Below are 24,239 nucleotides of genomic sequence, written 5' to 3'. Positions count from 1 at the left end.
ATGGGAAATATAATAACATAAAAGAAGAATTTCTTTTTTCTTATTCTGTACTCTCACTACAGTAGTTAATTTGCTTGGAGTTTAAAATCAATCCTTCCAGTGTGGGGCTTTAGGGAAGCTCAAGGCTTCAGTCCTGCTCCCATCAATTAATGTTAAAATTCACACTGAAATCTGTGATCTGGGAGTCATAGATTCCGTTTTTCTTTTTAAAAAATCTTGATAAGCCCTGATATTTCTGGAATGAAGACATACTCTATATTGAATTTACTTCTAAATATTTTTCCTGTGAAATGGTGAGTTGTGTGAATGACAAAATCATGTTCAAGCAAAGTAGAATGGAGACGCACTATATAATTTAAAGGGAATTGGCAGGTCAAAGGTCAAAATTATTTCAAGTAAGAAATAAACATTAAGTGCAAGGATAAACACATATGGGACATTTTGCATGTAAATACATTTTAACCAACCTCTAAAAAATATGCAAATTATCTGGGTTTGCTAGAAATGACTGATCTTATTCTGGTATTTTTGACACTCCACAATTAAGTGTTCTGGGGTTTTATAACTGACCCCAGAGAGAGAGAAGAAAAAAGGCTGCTAAAGCTTGACATTTTCTTATTTTAGTTTATGGTGAAGGTAAGCTTCTGTCTAAGTCTGGGTAAATTTCTATCCTGGAGTCAATACGCTTCTTTAATTGGTGTCTGAATATAAGTTATATTGCCATTAGCAAAAAAATATTTCTGCAGGAAAAGTAAATTCTTTAAAGTTGGGGGTTTTTTTACTGTTTTTAAATACTCTCTTTTTGATAGCTGGATTCAACAGTGTTCTATGTAGGAACATGGACACTCAAATTCACATTACTTCAGACATCTTTTAACGTGTACTGCATTAAAATGAATGCACAGAGAAAAATCTTTTCCCCAAAGAAGTGCACAAGAATCATCATGAATGAAATCTGTGGCAGAATCTGAATAATGGAACAGGACATACTCTCAGCAGACTCACAGACAAAAGCTACAAAACAAGAAAAGTAATACCAGGGAACACAGGATTTACAAACTTGAGAATGACTGCTTATTTGACGAGAGGGTCACATCGCTCAGCATGGAGAACCACTGCAGACCACGGCTGGATGTGGCTGCACGTGGATGTGTCTTGAGTTTGTGCCACAGGCTCAGCTGGCTGGAGCGCTTCACGGGAACTGCTGCTCTCCAGGCACGTGCCAGCACGCCCAGCACAACCCCAGCACCCCAGTCCTGGCTCCTTTATGCAGGGCAGACAAACCCAAATTTAGACAAGGGTTTTATTTAGTCAATCAGGTTTGGAAAATCTTCCCGCAAATATATTTTACATTTTTATTTGAATCTTTAAACTGAAAAGGCATGCAATCCTTACTGAGAAAGATATAATATGACAGCAGTGGACGCTCCATGAATAAGAGCACAAGGCCATGCCACCTCCTCTGCAAATGAGGATTTGGTGGCATTCACCCCAAGCTGCATTTACCCTCCTTTTCCCCACTGCATATTCGGCAGCCAAAGCAGTACAGGAAAAAAAAAAAACCCCAACACCAACACCCCCCCCAAAAAAAACCCAACAAAAACCCCACAAACAACAACCAAGAAACCCTATCCTTGTCTTCCTGCTTTTCTAAAACAAATAAACAAAGCGCATTCAGCAATCCGCTTTCAATCTGAGTTATAGAAATGGGCATCTTTAAGGATGGTTTTTCCAGGTGTTCTTGTCAGTATGTTTGCTAGCAGCAACTGGAGATGCTATTATTCAGCCTCCCATTTAAAAAAACCTCACTAAACTAAAGTATATACAGCCATCTGTGGTTCTAAGTGATTCACAACATTAGTAAACCATTAGTCAACAAATAGATTATATTTTTTGGAGGAAACAAGATTTCTGATGACATAGATTAAATACTTGTAGGATATACAGAAATGTTTCAGGCTGAGGGGCTCAGAGTACTGGTGAAATATTGATTGTTGCATTTGAAAAACACTCTAGAATAATGACAGCCTGGGATTTACAATTCTATTACTATACACTAAAGGATCCGTAGCATGTATATCTAAAACACCAGCACAGCCAGTCACAGACCAAGCCATCATTTTCCTAGATAAGAAGAGAATTCCAGGTATTTGTCTATTATTAAACCTATTGTTCCTCAAGCCTTCAGCCTCAGCTGGAGCCCTTTTTATAAAAAACAGCTAAAATACATCTCTTCAATGTCTTGTTCTTTACTTTGACTAAGTTCCTGGTTGCCTAGAAACTCTCTAAAAGACCTGGATTTTTCCTTTTCTTTTCTTTTTTTTTCCCCCAACTGTTAGTTAGATAACAGATTAATCCAATCACATTTATTTGTGACAGTAACCTGGATGACAGTCCTAAAGCTGGTGGTGTTTGTTTCTTGTACGCCAGGAGCTGTCAGACTCCACTGACTACCTTGCTACCAGCAACTTTCCATAATTATAGAAGTTGCAAGTTATGTCTATTTAGACCAAGACAGATAACTGTGAGAACTGTATCACCACTGGATAGAACAGATTTATCTGTGCTATCAATTTCTATAATTAGCAGGACATAGACTTCTACTTTGCAAGATTATTACATCATGAGATTATTATGTTAAGACAAATCAAGGCATCTAGTTTAGATCCCACTCTACAATGTTCTGACAGGTCTGCCGGATGCCTAAAACACACCTTCTGATGCACTAGACATAACCAGATTCACAGCTCACATCCTACTTCAATGCCATAAAACTTACTTTAAAATAATCACCTGCAGTGTTTATAGTCAGTAATTGTAGTATCAGAAGGCAGATTCTTTTCCTGATACTCAGTAACCTAACAAAACAGTGGAACCAAAAAGAGCTTCAAATGTGATTGTGTTCTAGTTCCTCACCTTGAGCTGCTATTTCTACTCAACATGATGAAAATGGATCACCTTTCTACTTTTGGGGACATTAGTTCCACATGTTAATTTGTACACAGATGTTGGATGTACAGATGTTGGAAGAATCAATTATCAGAGACATTTTTCATCAAAAAGAAAACAAGATAAGCCTACAGAGGCAAAGCAGCTGACATTTCATATGACACACAGTGCATCGTGGAACATTAAACTGAGCAGCCGGGTCCAGATCCTCAAAGGTATTTAGGGACATGTTAGTATCTTGCAAGAGGATGCTGCAGAAATGCTCAAGCTGTAAACCTGCACACCATCTCCAAATTAGCGACCTCCGTATGGGCTTCAGTCACATTCATTTTCTATAGGTAAAATTTCTCAACAGTTTTGTATCTTAGAAGCTTACGACAAAAACTTAGATAAAAGTAGATATTCCTTCCAATCTCCTCCAAAGAAACCTCCAGGAGGAAAATATTCTGTCTTCTAAACAAGCTTCAAATTAAGGGAGTAAACCTTCCAACCATGCATTTTTAGCTGAATTAAATCGGCTTAAATAGTTATGCACAGCTTTAAGTGATAAAACAGCATTTACATTCTTCAAAGCCACTCATCTGTGCTGTCATTAGTTCTTGACGGTATAAATTCTACCTCTTTTCTAACCAAAACAGTTTTTAGAGATAATAAGCAATAGTATTGTAGGATTTTTTTTAAAGTGCTTTTAAAAGTACCTTTAGGAGTATGAAAAGTGACTTAAAAATCATCGAGAAGCATGTAAAACTGAATAAGAGTGACTTAATTTCCATTTAATTTCCCGTTCTCATCAAGCTTGGTTTATTCAGGTCTGATTAATTAATGTCTCTGAAGTGTTCTGAAAATATAAAACACTACATAAATACTAAATAATAATCGAGTACTTAAGGAAAAAAATAATTTGTTAATTTGCACAGAGATTTAGGAATTAGCATTTATTTATTTATTTATTCATTTTCCCTATGTAAGCAGCCCTATCCAGTCCCTTTTAACTATCAGAAAATGCTCGAGCAGCTACAGGGCAATGCATTTTCATGTGTTCTATGTGCCACAGTTCACAGAAAATGAATTTCAAATTACTTGCAAAGTCATACTTATAGAGGAATACACAGACAGAGGCAGTTTTCATTCTGCCCCCCTATCAGGAGCCCAGCTGCACAGCTCCCAGGGTGAAAACACCAGCATCCCGAGGGATTTCACAGGTTGCCATGTTTTGAGCTTTCTGTTTTCTCAGCCTGTTGTGCAAAAAACTTCACTGACCACTTCTAAAGCAGTCTGGAAAAAACTAAGAATCATGTATCTCCCTGCATACTTATATCTCGGTATCTTATGACACCTTATCTTGATACATATATTTCCATACCTCTACAGAAATATAAGAGGACATTTACATATACATCCAATTTTCCTGCTTAGAAGGGTGAATCTCCCAGTCTAGCCTCATCTACAGGAACAAAACACAAGCTATTGCTATAAGCACTTTGGGAGATAAGTTAGTTTGTAAAACAAAGACTAGGTAGGATAGGTATGTGAGGCCCAGAAACCTGTCTGATCATCTCAGCATAAGTCACATTGAATACTACAGAAAACAAACAATCTGTTTCCAAGCTGGTGTAAAATGCACACAGCAACACCATCTGGGACCAGATCATATGTGAGACTCCAAACAGTGCCAGCGAGACAGTAAGCACTTTGCACTCTGAGTGGATTTTGAACTGGTGCTCTAGTCACTGACCAAGAGGTAATACGGCCACGTTTGGACTAAACAAAAATGGGGTGTGTGGGGGGTGTGTGTGTTGGGAGTTTTCTGAGGGGAGGCACATGAAAGATACAGTCTACCTTTTCATGTTCCTTCACATCTCAAAACATTCCCCAAGTAAAACCAAATGGGTTTCCCCTACGACTTCGGCTGTACGCACACAGACTCGGTCAGTTCCTTTTCCACACCCTTCTCAACAGCTGGAAATGATGGAAATGACAGTATAGCTTCATGAGAGCGTCCCCCACTATGTCCCCCTATAATAGGTGCTATAGGGCTGCAGCCTCTCACCAGGCATCTGATTTACAGGCAGAGCCATAAGAACAACTTCACAAAGAAAGCTGACCCTTTCAGCAGCAGGAGGGTTATCACAGCCGTTATCCACATCATCTCCTGAGAGGTGTGGGCTGCATGCAACTCTGATCACCCATCTTGATATTTTCTCTTTTCTTTGCCATGTCAGTTAGGGATGATCTGCATTCCCAAGGCATCCCCTCTGTGCACTTTCCCACTGTGCACAGCATCTGCATTGCTCACTCAGAAGCAGAGACAAGACTTTCAGAAAGCAAATCCTAAATTACTGGACTGTGCTGTTTCCATCTGGATGTAGTTCCTTTAGAAATCCCACCTGTCTGGCTCTGTGCAGTTGTTGAAACTGGATGTTTCAATTAGAAGGAGCTCAAGGATCTGGAGAGAACTGTCAGACGATGCACAAAGCAGGCTCTCTTTCAATATGTTTGGTTTATTTTCTCTCCTTAGTGCAAATGTCTTATTTATTTACATATTTTGAACGCACTGAATTTGGCCATACAGAACACTGAGATTTATTATATGGAGGATCATTCAAATTAAAATGGAAAGTTTGGGAGGAATTCCCAGTGTTGCAAGACTGTATTTAATTCCTCTTCCAAAAAATACACACGCATACACACTCAAGAAACCCACAGTATTTTTACAGTTACCATACAGAAGGAAGAAGCGCTGGTTTTGCTACATTAAATATTTCTACTTCGCTCACAAGCTATCAAGTTCCCAGTTCCTTCCTAATGTTCCTATCAAGGCTTAACAACCTGTTCCTTTTTAGCCACAGCGTATAGGCATTGCAGTTTATCATAATGTTCATTCACAAAGTTATGTTAGATAACCTCATCTCAGGAGCAAGGACAGAGCATGGCTCATGGGTGCTACCACCTGTAGGATCTCCCTGGCCCCGCTTCCTTCTGTGCATCAAAAAACAGTGCTCTTTAAAGCACTGCTGATTTGGTACCAAAGGACTAGCCAGAAATAATCTGCAATATCAATTAATTATAGCAAGATTGCCTGCTAATAAGGAGCTATTTTTTGCTACATAATGTGCAAAAAAGCAGTTGTGTCTTCACTTAGAAATACCCAAAAGCAAAAAAAAAAAAAAACCCAACCAAAAAAAAAAAAAAAAGAAATTTTAAAAAAAGCATTTCAAGCTTGCTACCAAATGTAAATGTTAAGAACATGAGAATTGATGTTAAGGGCTTCATAAGCTCACTAAAGCAAAAAATCAGCTCTTTTCATCAGGCTGTTATTCAAATGTTACCACGCAGTCTCCCATATCTTTATCTACAAAAAAAAAGCAAGCTAGTAATGAGAAAAATATCCTCATTGCTATCTCCAGAGTCACCACAATGCACTGACAGGATAAATTATCTGGGAGCTCTTCCGATTTTCTCCTGTTTGTTTAAGAAAGTAGCATGGAAAACAAAGATAAACTTGTGACCAACTGCAGCAACAAAACTGTGATATTCCAAACCATATGGAAGAGGATGTCTTTTGATTAAAAGAACCAAAGTGGCCTACAGAAAGAGATCCACACATTAAAGTTCATTTTTGTTTTGCAGGATTTCACAGCTAATTTCTGCTCCGCTAAGCCCTTAACAAATCCACCTCAGTCATCTTACTGGAAAGAAGTTTTTCTCTTCATGACACTGACCTGCATTTCTTCTCGCAAATGATGGTGTCATTACCACTGAAACACTACGAGGTTTTGGTTATCTCATCAAAACTTTCACACCTGCAAATCAAGGACCGAATGTTTTGCTCAAACCTTAAACTCTCTAAGGAAATCTATGTTTTCTTCTATAAATATTCAATATTTACAACGAAAGAGTGGCTACACCAAAAATGAACAGCGAGTAACTTCTGTTCAATGCAAAGGCATGGAAACACACTGGTTTCTGGGCCCTTCTGTGGTACTCTGCTGGGGGAGCAAGGTCCAGGACATGACAAAACTCTCCTTTACAGATACCACCTGCACTCAGAGGGAGGCTGCTCTACCAATGAGCCAGGCAAATCTCGAAGAGGAATGAACATTAAAATGCATTTAGTTCCATCAGGAAATCTGGGCCTCGGGAACATGTTTCTCTGAACAACACGGAATGATGCATAGAGTGATTATTTTTTGCTCCTGACTGGGCGATGCAGTGCCAGAACCTGCACCAGTTAGTGACTGTTAAATGAAGCAGCACTGCAAACTGGCAAACATAAGGGAAAGAAATGCCATCAATTCTCCTGTCAGCCTTAGGCCAAGCCAGTCAAGGATGCTCACATGCAACAGTGAAGTAATAGCCCACATGAGACCCCCATTTAAGGATTAAGGTCATAAATTCACAAAAGAAGCTTATTCCTTTACTCCATGGTTAGTTTACAATGACAAAGTGTCAGAGATTAGATTAGCTCCACTTTGAATATAGGTTCAGCCTCAGATTTTGTCCAAGGACATTTAGAGACAGATGAAGTGGCCAACATCTGCCATAACTGCAAAGAGATGAAGTAAAACCCCGGCAAAACCCTGGCAGAGACAGGAGGAAAGCTCTGATCCAACATTCACAATGGGCTTCTGGGTTGGATTTGCTTTTCTATTTGTGGTGATGTGCACAGCACGAACTCCATGCTATCCATTTGAAACTGGCAATGCTATGTGCAAGACTGTTTGTGCACCACATTCTGTCATTATTATACCTGATTCATCATTACTACTTGATGATTCCATCTACACAATTACAATTTTGTTTCATCTCCTACATGCTTTTAAAAAAAAAAGCACTAGAAGAAAATTCTCTGTTGACTTTTCTGCACAGAATTTGTCCTCTATCAACCAGGCTGCTAGTAAGTGTAGCCTTTGGCAGCAGGAACTGGAAATTAAAATTACTTAGGGTCTTGATTACCTTTTCAAGCATCTTTCCTTGCTTCTGTCCTTGTAGGAGAAGCCAGTAGTCATGCATAGGAAAATGCCAATATTTATTGGTTATCATGTATAATAGAAAGAAAACCAGCACAGACCAACTTAGAAAGGAAGGGCAAATGTTCATGAGAAAGTAAACAAAAATCACCAGAGTATTTCTGAGGGAACTGGTGCAACATCCAGGGTCTCCAGCCATTTCTTTAGTTTTACACCAGAATATCCTCACTGAAATCATTTGTCATGCGTAAGCTTAAAACTCTAGTACTAAAATCTCCACCAAACGAAAGCTAAAGGTCCCTCCTAGAAAAGGTGCATTTGAGTTTAGAAGGAGATATTTGCATTTTTTAAATAAACCATCAGCTTCAAGCTTTCTGCACATATACACCTGAAACCCTACGTGGAAAATGTGGCCAACACCTACACCTTCAAAAGTACTTTGTCCTTTCTCTGCAACTCAAAGTGGACCTTCCAGTAAACTGACACTTTGCAGCTCACTAGACTGTGTGGCTCTTTGGGAAAAAGCAAAGCAGAAAACAGTCCAGTTGTTTGGTTTAGCAATGAAGTTTCCCACACATGCATGCTAATTTATTTCACTGAAAATGTCCCAACTAATTTCAACATTTACCCTTAGAGCACATGCATGGCAGTCACATTAATACACGAGAAGACAATGGCTCCAAAGGAGCTATTACCATGTACCAGGCCAATAATCCACAAACGGTGAAAGATTTTCACAAAAGACTCAAATGGTTTCCAAGGAGCCATTATGGCATATCAGGTAAATAAAATATTATTGAAATGTATTTTTTGCATTTAAATCACTTGCAGCAGGTGCATAGGAAGTAGCATATAATAAAATGGTTCACATTCCCTTGAATACTAACGAGAATCAACGGAAACATTTAGCAAAAAGAAGCAGCAGCAGGTTCTTACCATCGCAAGAGGAACAATTCCCACAAACATTGTTCGGCTGACAAAGATCTCGGAGACCACAAGTTCGCTCACAGAGTCATCTCGAGGGTATTCCACCTGCCAGGTAATCTGCTGGGCCCCTGCTAGGCTGCTAGTGTTGTCGACCTCAAAGTCCATCTGCAGGATCTCGTAGGAGGACATATTTGCTCTGAAAAAAAAACCCAAAATTTTCCATATCAGTAGGGTGTTAATAACAAAATGTTTTTTGATTTCTCTTTTCTATTCACCAGAAGATTTACCATTAAATTCAACATTCAGACTTGAAGACACTGACAGAAACCTAAATAAAACTACACACTGGGCAACAGCTCTATTTGTGAATAAGGTGACACTATATCTTTTAGTTTCCTGAAACAGAGACATTTTTTCCATTAAACTCAGGCATTCATTCTCCATAATCACAATGAACTTATAGAAAAAGTCCCAAACCCTGGGAACTGCATTGCACAGATACTGCTAAACCATTTAATACAGCATTATTATAATTTTGTTGCTGCAAATACTGATGCTCTGAAACAACAGAATACTTGGACGTCCCTCATGCTATATCAGAAGTGAGCTCTTGGGGTGGGGTGGGATGGGGCAGGGGGAAGTCCTTCACACCCAAACTAGTCTTTATCATAATGAAAAAGTGGATTTGAAGAAATTATACATGACAAAAAAATGAGGGGTAGATTATCCTTATTTTCAATTCATGACAACATTCTTATCAGCGGTGCAGACTTGTAATTACATGGCGATCATTATGTATTTCTCATCTGGAAATAAAAGTTTAAAGGTAAAAAATGGATGTAAATGCATATAATTCAGAACAGTATTTAAAAATTACTTCTGCTTCTTTTATTAAAACCAGCAGTTAGCACTCTCCTCTGGTCCAACACTGTAAATATTAATAATTAATCCTCGGGTTAGAAAGACAGATCTTATCTTCATGTTACAGAGAAGAAAACAGACACCAAGATTGAACCAACAGCACTCAGCATATCTATAGCAGGGACCTATTTAGAAAACAGACCTTTGCTCACCCAGCGCTTTACTTCCACAAAAATTAAGGTCCTTACAAAGCAGCATACAAGTTCCTGCCCCATTTCCCAGCCAGCCACCTGCAGTGTGGAGACCTGATGGAGTTACAAAACACAGAGGTGGGATGGGAAGGCAGCGAACCTGACTGTAGAGCCAATTGCTTAACCACATTCTATGGAAAAGACAACCGATGTTGTCAATATTGCTGAAGTTTCAGGGTATATGCTCAAAAAATAGGTTAAACGCTGAACTCGCAGCATATTTAGGTCACTCTAACTGGAATGTGCTCTTCCTGCAAGCATGAGGTAGCTTGTTCCCAATCTAGGGATGTCTCCCGTGCATGCAGGCATCCTCAGTAATGACCTGCCCTCCACAATTTCATCCTCATCCTGTCCCACAGTACATTATTTGTGTGTCCTTACCCTAAAGTAGTGACTCCATGAGTTGTGTTTATAGGAAGTTTTAGCCTGCTGCTACAAAGAGCAGAGACTTTAAAACATCTTTTTCCTCTTTGCAACTGCACAGAGGCAGAATTTGGTTTTGCCATATGTTTTTGAAGATGCATTGTAAAGGAAAAAAATCTGAACAGGAGTTATTGATTTTCATGTTTTCTTTCTGACAACAAACAACACAAACATATGCTTCAATGCCTGGAGGATAAATATTTTCCTTGCTGACAGAAGATAATATCCACCTCCAGGCAAAACTAGAACCTATTAAGGCATCTTTTGGGTGGCCAACCAGACAATCAGCAAAAATCCCTTAAGACAAATATTATTACACAATACTAGGGATGCAATTAAACCAATTCTGTTAAGAACATAACCACTGTGGGCACCAAGACAGAGTACTCAACTTCATAGTTTTCTGCGTATCACTTCTGGCAATTTATTCTATCTAAATTACATACGATTAATTTGCTCACAACACAAAAATAAAATTTAGAGATGAGCTTTACACTAACTATGGATCTAGATATCGGGTCTGTCAAGGTATGTTTAGATCTGCAATTCAGGTTCAATCTGTTCAAGTCAATAGTTGCCTCTCACAAAAACAGCCATGAGTGGTTTCAGATTCGGAACAAAACCACTGATGGAGGGTTTTGCATTAGATACACCACTTAAAATGTCAGGTTAGTGTGCACTGATAAATCCATTCCACATGCACCACTGATTGGCAGTTCTTTGAGCTAGGTCCATCATGCCTTCAATTATTCCTTTCCTGGTTTTCTTTTTACACATCCAAAATTAACCACAATAGTGGTTTTGTATTTTTAAGACAGACTGGGACTCACATCTCCCTAAGAAAAGCATGTGTGTGTCTTGCCTATACAGCAAGCTGAAGTAATTGCCAGAGGGTGAAATGACTCTTGTGCCTGTAAGTATGCAAAGACCTTCACCGCACCCTTAGCACGGCTGTACAGCTATAAAAGACATGTTTCATTTAAAGGCAGACATGGTTATACACTGCTGGATTAGAAATGAGTCTCTGTGCATCTACAAAAAAGCAGCAACTCACATACATAAACCTTCCTCAGCTATAACTAATATTAAATTATGAACTAAAGCAAAGCTGACTTCCCAGGTCTCCTAAGATCCAGGACTTTCTAGGACCTGGTTCCAAAGAGAATCCTTATAATCGCCTGGAAAAACAGCATGGCTGGACAAATGTTTCCTGCTTTGTCTCAGAAGCAAATCATGTAGCATGACATATTAACCTTGATTAAAGAAGGATCCACTTCTTTTCATTTGGACTTTTGCTGGAAGAGTTGGGACTTACTGTCTCTAACCACTTTCACTTAACGAGTTCCTCCACTGAGTGTACAGCTTCAGCAAACCGCTATTCAATTTTCTGGACTCCTTTATTCACCAGCAGGTTTCCAGTTACCTTCGGAACAGCAGGTCAGTGAATTTTCTCTAAAATTATGGTCTCTCTTTTTTCCTCTTTAGATTCAGCCTTGAAACAACACCAGGTGTTACAGTATCTGGGACACGGAGTACCCCACGGACTAATCCACCTTCTTTGTTCTAAGTTTCTTCCCAGGTTACAACTATAACGAACCCATGATAAAACCTGAAAAGTTAATCTCTTTCCTGCTCAGACTACTGCCTTCCTACTGGTCACCATATCTCTTACCCTAAAGAGGCTTCTTTCCTAGTGGAAGGATTGGTACTGTATTCATAATTCTTGCTATTTATTAACCATCCTCTATAATACCATGTGGGAGACCACGGCCTTTTTCCACCGAAATTGATGGAGGTTGCTAAAGTAAAACCAGAGATAAATTAAACGATAATCAAACCCTTAAAGGTTAGCATTTACTTATGCCAGCTCCATTGGCTGATAAATCCACATAGCAACACCTGTAAGTAAATTTCTCTCCTGGCTCTGCAGCATCACACTATAACGCTTTTTAAAAGGAGTCTTTCCACCCTGCCATGGCAAATCTTCAGCTTTTACTCTGATTTGTAGCTAGTGGCCAGTATGTTGGTCTTTGTAGTTACTGTCGATCTGCAACTGCCTGGTGAAGACAAAACGCTACCAGTGGGAAAATCCACTAGCAGAAAAGACAACGATTGTAACTCATGCTGTTATCAGCCATTAAATCCTGCTAAACCAAACTTTATCCTATAAAGACTTTTCAGCTTTTTCTTGAGACTTGTACCATTTTTCTCTTAAATAAGTTTGCCCTATTGGGAAGAGTCTGATGGAATCCAAGGATGAGAAATCACTTCTCCTTTCCACATCTTTCTTCTCTTTTTAGTTATATATTTCTATTGTCCAGTGAAGTCTTTTCCTGGTTTAGAAGGATTTTGCCAAACGCTAGTTTAGAGGAGCAATAAAAAATAAAAAGTCAAAATTACTTTTATAAAAAAAGATTATTTCCTGCAAGCACAAGGAAAAGACCTTATAATTTTAGGCAGCTGGCATGCTTGCTAATAAGTCCATTTCTATGGAAATGAGTTCATAACTATTAATTTTGCCTGCTCCTGATCTATTCTTGATGAGCCTTTCAAATTTAGAAAAGCGCTTCATGATTCTCTCAATTTGGTAATTACTAACTCCCTTTGATGAATCCAGCCCAGTGTTTCAGACATAAGACATTCATTACACATTTTTCTTTCTGGTGAGAGGAGAAAAAGAAACCATGGGCTCGGATTTATTTCCTCTTGCAAACTCCAGTAAGTAGGCCCTCTTCTTCCAATTGCAATTTATAATCCTGTTTGTGTACTTTCACAATACTGCCTCCACTAGGGGCTAGAAGAACCCCCAAACTCTCGAGATTTCTGCAGTCTCCTGTTGTCTAGCATCATCTATATCTAATGCATTCAAACCAGGTCCCCAACAGCCCAGTCAAGCTTTGTCACATACACAGGCTTCATTCTGTCCCCAGCAGTAAGTAAGGCATGGCTGTGCTCCCAACCTGGAACAGAACAGAGGTTTAGCACAGAATGGTCAATCCATGCCAAATAAAGCCAACTCTACCTCCAACAAATTCCAGAACAAGAAGAGTTAATCAGGACAGGAAAATATTGCTAAGTCCCAGAATCTTCTAGCTACTGACACATCCAGGCGGGCAGCCACAGGCATGCAGCGCCCAGCTCCTTCCTTGCCCAGTGGAACCTGCAGCGTTTCCTCTGGATGTACATTAAGCCACAAAGGAATGAGCATTCCCCCCAGAGGCTGAGCACCTCCTCAGCTAAAAACACTCTCCCAGCGGAACAAACCACAGGCTGCAGAACGACTAGAAAACAAAACCTGGGTCTGAAGTGCTCCCAGGCGCCTTGGAAAACTCTTGCATTACTGCATTCAGATGCTTTGTAAAGGCTCCCAGTGCTTTGGAGGGGTATCTATCGCCTTACCTTGTTACATATAATCTGATTGATTTTCTCCCTGACTCTACCAGTGTATGCAAACAGTAGGAAAAAAATAGGTATTTTAGATCTGAATCTAAAATAATCTGGTGGTCCCAAAATAAGAAGGACACAGACCTGCTGGAGTGAATCCAGAGGAGGCCACGGAGATGGTCAGGGGCTGGAGCCCCCCTGCTGTGGGGACAGGCTGGGAGAGCTGGGGCTGTTCAGCTGGAGGAGAGAAGGATCAGGGAGACCTTACGGCACCTCCCAGTGCCTGACAGGCTGGCAGGAAAGCCGGGAAGGACTTCCAATGTAGTAATAGGACACGGGGTAATGGCTTGAAACTAAAAGAGGGCAGATTTAAATTAGATATAGAGAAGAAATTCTTTACTGCGAGGGTGGTGGGACACTGGGCACAGGTTGCCCAGAGCAGCTGTGGATGCCCCATCCCTGGCAGTGCTCAAGCCCAGGTTGGATGGGGCTGGGAGCAGCCTGGTCCAGTGGAAGGTGTCCCTGCCCAGAGCAGGGGGGTACAACTAAAAGGTCCCTTCCAACCCAAACCATTCTGTGATTCTATGATTTATTACCTTTCAAGTATCTATATGGAACTGCGTAGCCTTTCCTCTACCTCTTCCCCCCAAAATAATAGATTACTTTGAAGGTCCACCATAGTGCTAAGGTTAGAGGTTTTAAGAAATACTACAAAGCCACTTAGCATTGAAATGATACTGAATTTGATTTAGTCCTAATTTTTGTCTAAGCCAAACATGGAATTATTGACTTAAGTACTGAAATGATATACAGTGATTGATGTTATGATGGCAGTGACAGGCAAAGTAGTTAGTAGTTACCTTAAATAAACAAATGTCTATGATTAGCTATTAAGGAAGTTCTACATTGCTAACCGAACTGTAAAGCCTGCCCTGTGCTTTGTTTAGAGAAAATAAAACATGCAGAATGCCACAGTGAAGGATGACAGTGCAGGGCACTTTGCAGTGCATTTGGCTGGGTGTGTCACTGGCACATGGAGGGTTTGCTGGCTCACACTGCCCGTTCAACAATCTAGTTGATAAAAGTCAGACCCTTCTATTACTGCAGTTGGCTATTACAGGAAATCACGAGTTTCATTCATTCATAAAATAATGTTTTCAGTAAATGGCAAGCTGTTTATGAGGCCCACAGCAGTGTAAACAAAGCTCTAAAAAAATGGAGCAGACACTAGTTAATTGAAACTAATAAAATGTCTGGTATCATGTTGCTTGAAAATCTTTTCAAGGTTAATAATGGTCAATTCTTACTCTGTCTGATGAATTATCACCAGATTCAATGAGAACAGGATTACATAAGCAAGGTACATTAGTTTATAAAATATTTCAGTAATACAGGTCGCACTCCTTTGATCTCAAGAGGATTAATTTCATAAGTATGATTTAGTGAAGAGCAAACACAAGAGGAGGCTTTTCAATGACTGATTGGAAATGCTCAAGACCCTAATTTCCTGCTGAAGTCAAACGAAGCAGCAGACAGGCTGGACCTTTTGGGGAAAAGATCCAGATTAAAGGTCCTGCCCTTCTCCCCCCAAGGAAATTAAGATCCCAGCAGTCCAAGGTGGAGGAAATAAAGAGCAAATACCTTCTAACAGAGCAGCATCCCATTTCTGAATTATTAAGATTTCATACTGTCTGCCTTTATACCTTGCTAAGCGCCCTTTTCCTGAACATGGGCACAGGTCACAGGAACTGGCTGCAGATAACACTTTTAGAGCTTTCTAGCACCTACAACACCATTAAGCAGATTCTACTTGAGAACAACTTATGGGGGTGAAACGGCTACACCTTGTGTTACATACAAAGTTTGAATTGATAACAGATGTTAAAACCAAAACCCTTTTCTCCTAGCATGTATCATTTTCCATAGGCTGTAAGGACACAAAGCTGTATACAAACCTGGAGCAGACTGCTCACGCTGCTCTCCCAGGGTACTTTACTGAGAAAGGGCCTCATCTCTAGGAGCATGGAGATGGGCCTGCTGCAGCCCTGCATAAATACCAGCAGGAATCCTTGTCGAGTGTTGAAGTATTGATGAATGTCCCTAGAAGCCGGGGCAAAGTACCTGCATGTCCTGAGTATTTCTGCAAGCTTTTTCGTTATTGTGCAAATGTTCAGATGAGACACTGCCACCGCCCCTTACTGCATAGCCCCCAGAGGTTTTTGTTCTGCTGAGGGGAAGGGGACAGTTGGGGGTGCAAGCCAGACACAAATGCTTGAAAAGAGCCCTGCTCACTCTTCTTCCAAACCACAGTATGAACGTGCAAGGGAAGTTCCAAACATTCAACAAAAAAAGGATGGATGGCAGGTTGCAAGTAAATCTGCAGGGATGGAAAAAATCTGCTTGATTACCTCTCGTGACGCATTTCAAAATTACAATTTACTATTTGCTCCACTGTCTAACAGAGAACTGGCGCTGTTGTCCAGTTCACTTTATACCAGCTACAGGCGTTTTCAAAACATTTCTTGATGCCCGATCTTGTTTTTGTTTCACTGTTGTAAAAATTCATGCTCTTCACAGAGGCATGGGCAATGTAAATGGCTACAGAGGAAAAAACCATGCTGCTAAATCTATTAAGGATGTATGGATTGACACAGCACTTTTAAATAATCCAGTTAAAGCCATCAAAACAGGAAGAAAATATTTTTGTTCAAAACATACCACCAAGACCAGATATAATTCATGTTATTTTGCTTAGCCAACATTTTCCCACAACTGAAAACAATAAATCTAGATAATGAGCAAACCTTTTAAGCTCTTCAGCTTTTTCCACTGCCAATTCACAACTGTGCTGCTCACTAACAACTTGCAATAACTTCCACTTTATTTGATTTTATCAACATCATCATGACAACCCTGGAGACAACTGAGACAATTGCTTCAATTATTTTTATTTGCTTTCGCCTTTGTGACAGTGTACAGAAATTCTTCTGGTAAAAGTGTCCTTAGATACTATTTTAGTTAGCCTTTAACAAAACAGGACTTTTAGGACCAAATTCAGTATGGGTGTAATTGGTACGCTCCACTGCTGACGTGTTGCTGGCACTGGGACTTCATTTGCTCCTTTGTCGTGACTCCCCCTTTTGAAACAGCATGTAATCTTTTGGGGTTTAAAAAAGCATTTTGATTGCACTGGAATATTTTTCTGACTGCTGTTTAGAACCTTTTTATTGCTGTGCTGTGTATTTCTTAAAATAAAGCTTCTCTGCCAGAAGAAAGCATCTTGTTGGGGAATATAACAAACACTTCCAGTAAGAAATTTGGGCCAGGGTTTAACTGGTGTAGGGTACAAATATAGAGGGAGGTATTGTTGTTTAAAAAATAAGAACAATTTTATGATGAAAGATTTATGCTGAATCCTAACCAATTAATAAATATCAACAGCCCAAATGGTGCTCATAATTCTTCTTTAACTATTCAGAAATTCTTACATACATACCCTAAACACATGGTGTATTTTCAACATTGCTGTGCAAGCAGCTGAAATATATTATAAAGCAGAGACTGATTTTTAAAGAACCAGTGACTAAAAATACAAGATGATAAATTCAGTGATACAAGAATTACTTTGCCATGCAGGAAATCGCATACAAAGACCCTCCCTCCACAGACTCTCAAAAGACCTTTAAAAGAACAAGAATACAACTCTGGGAAGCACTTTTTTACCACAGACTGTGCTGCAGCTGAAGAACCCAAGGCATGGGTATCTTGAGCCAAGCTGCACATAACATCAACGCAGCAACTCACTTGACCTCAGAGAAAACAGAGTGGATGGGCAAGGACATCCAGAGACTTGATGGGGAGACAGAGCGTATACCCTAAAAGTCACCTGCTGTAAATCCTTGGTGACACACTGCAATGCCACAGGACAGACCCTGGGTCTGTCTATAAAGCCATCTACATAACAGCCAAATAAACAAATTTCCTGCAGGCAGTTAAGCCGAAGAAAAAGTGCACTCTTCAATTCAGCTGCACCACTGTCCCTACCCAAGGTTATTGGCTTCAACATGCTGAAGATGCGTCATTCAGAGTCTTGCTCCTCCCGAGCCAACTATGAAATGGAAGATGTGCAACAGTTAACACTCTTCCACATTTGAGTCTCAGGAAGAGTGACTCTACATGACAGCTCCTGAACTTACACAATTATGTAAGGCTCTTGAATTTTATAGTTACAAATATGTATGCAGCTTCCTTGTCCTCCTAGATAAGAGATAAAAGCTTGGGTAAGTGACCTGGATGCACCTTAATGGCTCAAACCACATTTCCAACAACATGTTTCCTTGGCATTTTAAACACCTTGTGATTTTTATATGCCTGACGTTAGCATTAAGTGATCAGACTCTTTCATATACACCAAGTGCATCAGAAAAGAAAAATACAACTAGACCTAGGAGAAAGTTACTAGCAATTCAGTTGCTGTTTTTATTTCAGAATTACAACTGAAGCTGACAGCTGGATCTCCTAGGGGAGAAAAATCAACCAGAGGGGATCTAAAGATGCAAACTCCCCACACAATGAATTTATGAATGAAAGGAAACGGGAGACAAGCTACAGACTGTGATGCAAATAAACCTAATGTGCTGGATGATACATGAAAACAGTGACAAATGGTGCTCTCCTCTTGAGGATTTAAAAAGCCCAATTCAACACCTTTTGAACTTAATCCTTTGCTTAAGTAACAGAATGCCAGGCAGCTAGCAAAGGCAATCGGAAATGAAAGTCAGGGTTTTTTTCTTTCTAAAGCTTGCTAAGAGTGCACAGAACTCATGAATCTGCTGTAGAAGCTACTTTTATACCACCTGCATGAAATAATTAAAGAACAAATCAAAACAGGAACATGGGTGAGAATTTTTATTCCTCCTACATTCTCTTCAGATTTAAACAAGATCAAGCATCTAATGAATTAGACCGAGCTTTCTTTGAATCTAATGTACTCTTAGATGGAGAGATAATGTGCAGGGTGTCCCGTGGCTAATTCACACTTCTGCTAAGAAATAAATGGCCATGACAACATCCTCAAAGAAGTCAAGGCAGGGATCAGTGTAGACCATTAGCATTAACACAAGCAGGACCTCCTCTCTCCCCACTTCCCTGAGACACACATGGTGTGCATAAAATTGTTTTATTTTATAGGCTAATAATTATGTTTTTAAAAAGAGTTAAGCTTCTCCTTTCACCGTTGATACCCACTGAACAGAGTAAAAACATGAAAGTGAAACTGGCATATAAACATCAGTTTCCCATGTTTTAATTAATAAACAAGATTAATTCATCCAGCTGAGCAAACAGCGTTGATCAGGGTCTGCATTCAGTGTATAAACAGAAAGAGCCATCTGCAGTAATTCTGTGTGCTCTACCCTTTACTAGTTGAGATCAGCTTAAAGTCCTGATGCTTGCAACAGAAGTAAAAGCAAGAGAGAAACAAGCAGCTATAGTGTCACTCCTTTCAAAGCCTATTTTTGCCCTAAAAATTAATTCCAATTTCCCTAGAAGTGCAAAGATAACTCCAAATAACCAAAAGCAGAGGCGTGGATTTAACATTCCCCTTTTTAAAAATCATCCCACAATTACTTTCTAATGGCATGAAAGTGAGGTCAACACAATGGTCACCAGGTACTGTCTCTAGGTCACCTTTTCAAAGGGTAATCACTGCTTTGTCACACATGCCTGACGATGATTTCCACACGTGATGAATTCAAATGCAGTGACAGCTAATGGGGAGCTGCAGCGATATGGCTCAGAGCTAAGGTCATACTATGAATAAATGAGTGCAGAAACAAGTGAGTAATAAGTGAGGTTAATTCATTTAGGGTCTGAAAAGGAATAATTAGAAATGGAAAGGGGAGAAGTGGCATTCCGCTTCCCTTTCCCCACTCCCCTGTTTATATGATCAAACGTTCCCCCAGGACTTCATTTCAATCCGTTTCCTCTGCAATGAAGGCTTTAACAACCTGCGGATGGAGTGGGAGCATCCAAGCTGAGCTGCTCAGCAGTGTGAGGCAGGCCAGGCACCTGCACCCCTGGGAAGAATCCCCTCTGGGACATCACACTGAGGACATCCCATGTTTTCTCAGGGAGTCTGAGCAATATATGGCCCAAACAGAACAGTAACAAAAATACTGGTGCATGGATATGATGTTATATTGACTTCCTTACTACCCACCATAGCAATCACACAACTTGGGGATTGTTTTGCTTTTTCATTTTCCTTGCTACAATTAAAAATGTCACCTAAGCAAAAATACCAGCTGTCATGAAGAACAAAGAGTCAGACAAAATTTCTAGAAAAAGAAGGCAGGCTCCTGCAAGCACTGCAGATCACGCCAAGCTACACAAAATATCCCTACCACTAAGGGTTAATGTAAAGCAGAATTTACAAAATCATCCTCCTTCTAGTCCTCTCTTTCCTGAATCTTTTCAGGATTTCATAATCCCTTCCCTCCGCCCACCTCCCTCCCAACTCCTTTCCTCCCTGTACAAGAGTATGTTCAGCCTTGGAAAACAGTTTAGCTGAAATCCTCAGATTTGGTTGAGTCCTGGCATTCTTTGAGACAGCTGTATTTACACCCATTGCTGGTGAGTAGTCATGCTGGAAGCAATTAGCTTTCATGCTTTTTCAATACCTCCTTTCAAAAACTTTGAGATCCCTCATTGCTATTGATTTAGATGTAGAGAAGCACAGCAAAAATAAAAATAAAAAATCATTAAAAAAAAAAAGAGTTCATCCATATGCTAAGCTCCTTTAGTCTAATTCAAATGCAGCAACTCCAGCTCCCCACCACCAAAGGAATGCCTCCACAGACAAGCTCCCAGCCCATCAGTGGAAATGTTCAAAGGCCTTGCAAACCATCACCACGACGTTTAAAGCCAGCAGCTTCCAGCCCTGCTGGGTCCAGGAAAGGTTCAACCAGCCAGCAGCCATCTCTCGTTTAGATAGACAGGTTGCATTTAAGCACGTCTGCTGAGTTTAACAGCACTTTCTCTAGTGTGTCCTTTATATTTTTCTAAGAGGAAAATCTGTCGCTGCTGGGCTACTTAAAAGAAAAAATAAAAAAAGAAATGGAAAGAAAAACATGGTATAAGACAGTAGCTAAATGTATACTGATTGCAGTAATTGTATCCATTCCTCTGTCGGGAAGTCTTGTATTGTATTTCTAATATGCGCTGATAAGTGCATTCACAACATGATTAACTGCCTCCAGACAAGAATGGCTATTATGTTTAACAGACTGATTAGCAAGTGACAGAGCTGCAAACTGTACTTGTAGTAAATTGGCTGCTTTTAAATTACAGCAGCTTTTTTATGGTTCCATTTTTAAAATGCAATGGTTTGTTACACATATGCAACGTAATTCCTATCTGACAATAAGTAATAGAGGATACTGAGCTTTTAACTTTTAATCTTCAGATCTCAACTAAAGCATTGCTCATTTTCTTTTTAATTACAGTGAAATCTGCACCATACATGGCACGCATCAGGCAACATTCTGTCTTCAATATTGGTGTCTCAAAAACTATCCTTAAACAAAGGGACAGTGATTCTAGTCCAACTGTTTTAGAGGTTCCACCTTATTTAAGCCACCATTTTTGCTGGTTCTGTAAGCAGTCAACTAAGACAGAATTTGTTGTATTCTTCCCAGCATTTGATTAATTCCCTTTTCCTACTGCTATGGGCACCTTTCCCATGGACTTCCATAGAAGCCCCAGTGACCTCAGAGCAAGGCAAAAGGAAAAGTGCTGGGTCTGCTCTGCCAACAGCCCCGCTCACCTCCCCGAACAGAAATCCGAGCGGAGATCCCAAATCTGACCTCAGTTCAGACTTGCCCCTGCTATAGCCAGGACTGCTTACACCTCAAGTGAAATGAGCTCCTCATTAATTCCCTATATTTTATAACAGCAAATGGTGGGATTTAGGCACTTCCTTGCAGTGCTTCTGAAAATCCTGCCATCAAATGTGTGGTTCTCGTTTTTTACAGTCCTGACCCCAGAGAGCTTGCAGTCCAGAGACAGAGACAGAAAAGAGATATAACAATCTGCACCAATTTAAATTCATACAGAAAGCACAAACCCTTTAAGTACAAATTTATCTAGAGACTTTCAAGCTCAATGACATCATGTACTTCAAACCAGCTTATTTATAACACAAAGCTTAGTATAACTTGTACGGAGATAGAATAAATCAATTTGCTCTATCACAAAACTTCATCAGATACAATACAGATGGCTCTGCTACCATGGTTAAAAATAACCTACACATTTTTAAATCAGTTCAAGGCATTTATCAGACTAGGAAACTGGTGGAGGAGGATGTTGTCTAGCTTGTATACAGTAATGGGAATATCCACCCAGCAGTTTAGTGCTTTTATTAATCTTATCTCACGTGTTTATTATTTTATTCTGGACAGTCAGCTGAACTGGGAGAACTGCGCTTCCCAAATAATTTATCTTTGCTAAATAGCAGGACAGAACAACTTGAAGTTGTTTACTAAATGTAGATGGGGGGGGGGGGGGGGGGGGGGGAGGGAGGGGGGGGGGGGGGGGGGTGGTGGTGGGAATCATCCAAAGGGCATTCTGATTGTAGAACAGAACATGAACCACTTCAGTAACAAAACCATTGTAAAGCAAACCTGGCGTCCTGGCTGAGCAGTCCAACATTTCATGCTGGATAAAAAAGGATGAGGGGAATTAACAGACCCCGAGAGGCAAGCTCTATAGTAAATTAATCGTTGGGGAGATTGCACCATAGAAGTGTCCCTGTAGATCCTGGCACTCTCCTGCATGGTCCTCAAACAGCCAGCTTGTTTCCCAGCTAATCTGCACCAGGCAGGGAGACAGAGGGTAAAGCAGCCCACAGCCCTGCAAATAATACTGTTTGAAGAATGGAATCCATTTGTTTCTCAGCTTTCATCACTCCTGTTCTCACATTCCACCCACAGAAGGAAAATTAGGTGTTGATGTTTGGTCAGGATTTATTTATTAAAGGATTTACTGCAAGATTTTTGAAGAAGCTCTGTCCAGCTCTTCACACTGGAAAGAAAACTGCGATGCCCCGGTGACTCTGGAGAGAGCGGACATAAAGCCAGCATGAACAGTTCAGAGTGTCTATGCCCAAAGAGGCAGGATCATCCTCTATGCTGGAAGGAAATTCCAGTTCCTGTGTAACCTCTCCAAAACAAGGAGGGAGAGCTCATGCTGTGATCACTTTTTTTTTTTTTAAACCAGGTATAATAAGCTCCTGGGTCAGCCACTGCTTTGACATCCACTGCCTACGATTTTTCTTCATAATGAGCTCCCTAAAGAAGACCAAAAGCCTTTGTAACTCAAATAAAGTGAGATTTCATCACAATAAAACTCAAATATGTAACTTATTAAACAGGGAAAACTCAAAGCAACTAGATCAAACAGAAGAGAAATAAAAAGGCTTACACCCAGCTCTCCCCCCAGATCTTGGTGTCACTGCAGGCAGGTCCTCCACGCTTGGTCCCAGCTAACCTAGAGACTTCCTGAGCTGCTTCAAACCCTGTCCCATGGCTGGCAGTCCCCAAGCAGATCCCTCCATGCCCTCCCATAGCTGGCTGCCTTATCATGCTCCCCTGTGTGTCTCTGCACCAGCCACCAGTAACTGGCCCCATGCCTTGGCCCTTCTACACTGCCACATCCTCCCTCCCTTCCCTGGGAGGTTTTTGCAGGGCATGCTCAGGTCTCACTGCCAGCTCACTGCTTTGAGCCCCCTTACTGGATTATAATGACAGCCTCCCAGTTCAGCATCCTTGCAGTCTCTTGGGGTCAGAACACTGACCAAAGATCTACTAGTTGTTTGACCACAAGGTATCTAGGAGATTACTCCTTAGAGTACAATGTACAGGGCAGGACCACACAAAAAGTTTAACTCTCTGAAGTCCATGTGAGCATTACAGCTGATTTCAGTGGGCAGAAGATGAAGATCCATTTGCATCTAAATCTAATCCTCTTTCCCGAGAACCATAAATTAAAAAAAAATAAAAATAATCAAAATATAATAAATTCTGGCTAGAATATCAAGTTCAAAGTTTACTTCTGTCTTTACAAGATAAATTTAAGAAATACAAGATACCATTAGAATTCATTAGATACAGACTTTAGATTTACTGCTTATTAAAATATATATTAGCTGTTCCCTACTACTTCAATTTATCAGCTGCACCATGGCCATATTTTGTTTTCAAGAGGATTACAACAGCACATCTAATTATATGAATGCTCCTGCAGGTTATAATTGAAAATGAGATCAGTTGATAAACTGCTTTGATAAGGATTCAAACATGTACTAGGAGAAGGCAACGACATCTGTCCCTTCTGGTTTTGCTCCTTTGCAATGGCCTTAGGAATGCACAGAAATTGCTTCTCTTCTGCTCTTGCTCATTTATAGTTCACCTCT

At 40.2% G+C, this 24,239-nt stretch overlaps 1 protein-coding gene across 4 annotated transcripts in view; it reads right to left on the bottom strand.

Moving 5' to 3' along the window:
• The window catches only part of TMEM132B (transmembrane protein 132B), a 259,209-nt gene that overhangs the window by 74,854 nt on the left and 160,116 nt on the right, over window positions 1-24,239 (bottom strand). For all 4 annotated transcript variants that reach the window (XM_080390918.1, XM_080390921.1, XM_080390920.1 and 1 more), the window contains one exon: window positions 8,856-9,042. In XM_080390918.1, coding sequence (XP_080247044.1) covers window positions 8,856-9,042 — 187 coding nt within the window. The remainder of the gene's footprint in view (window positions 1-8,855; window positions 9,043-24,239) is intronic.

This window comes from Falco punctatus (assembly GCF_963210335.1).
Source record: "Falco punctatus genome assembly, chromosome: 1".
In the NCBI taxonomy this organism is placed as follows: domain Eukaryota; kingdom Metazoa; phylum Chordata; class Aves; order Falconiformes; family Falconidae; genus Falco; species Falco punctatus.
Note: the sequence above shows the minus strand (reverse complement) of the source record. Positions and strands in the feature narration are given on the sequence as shown.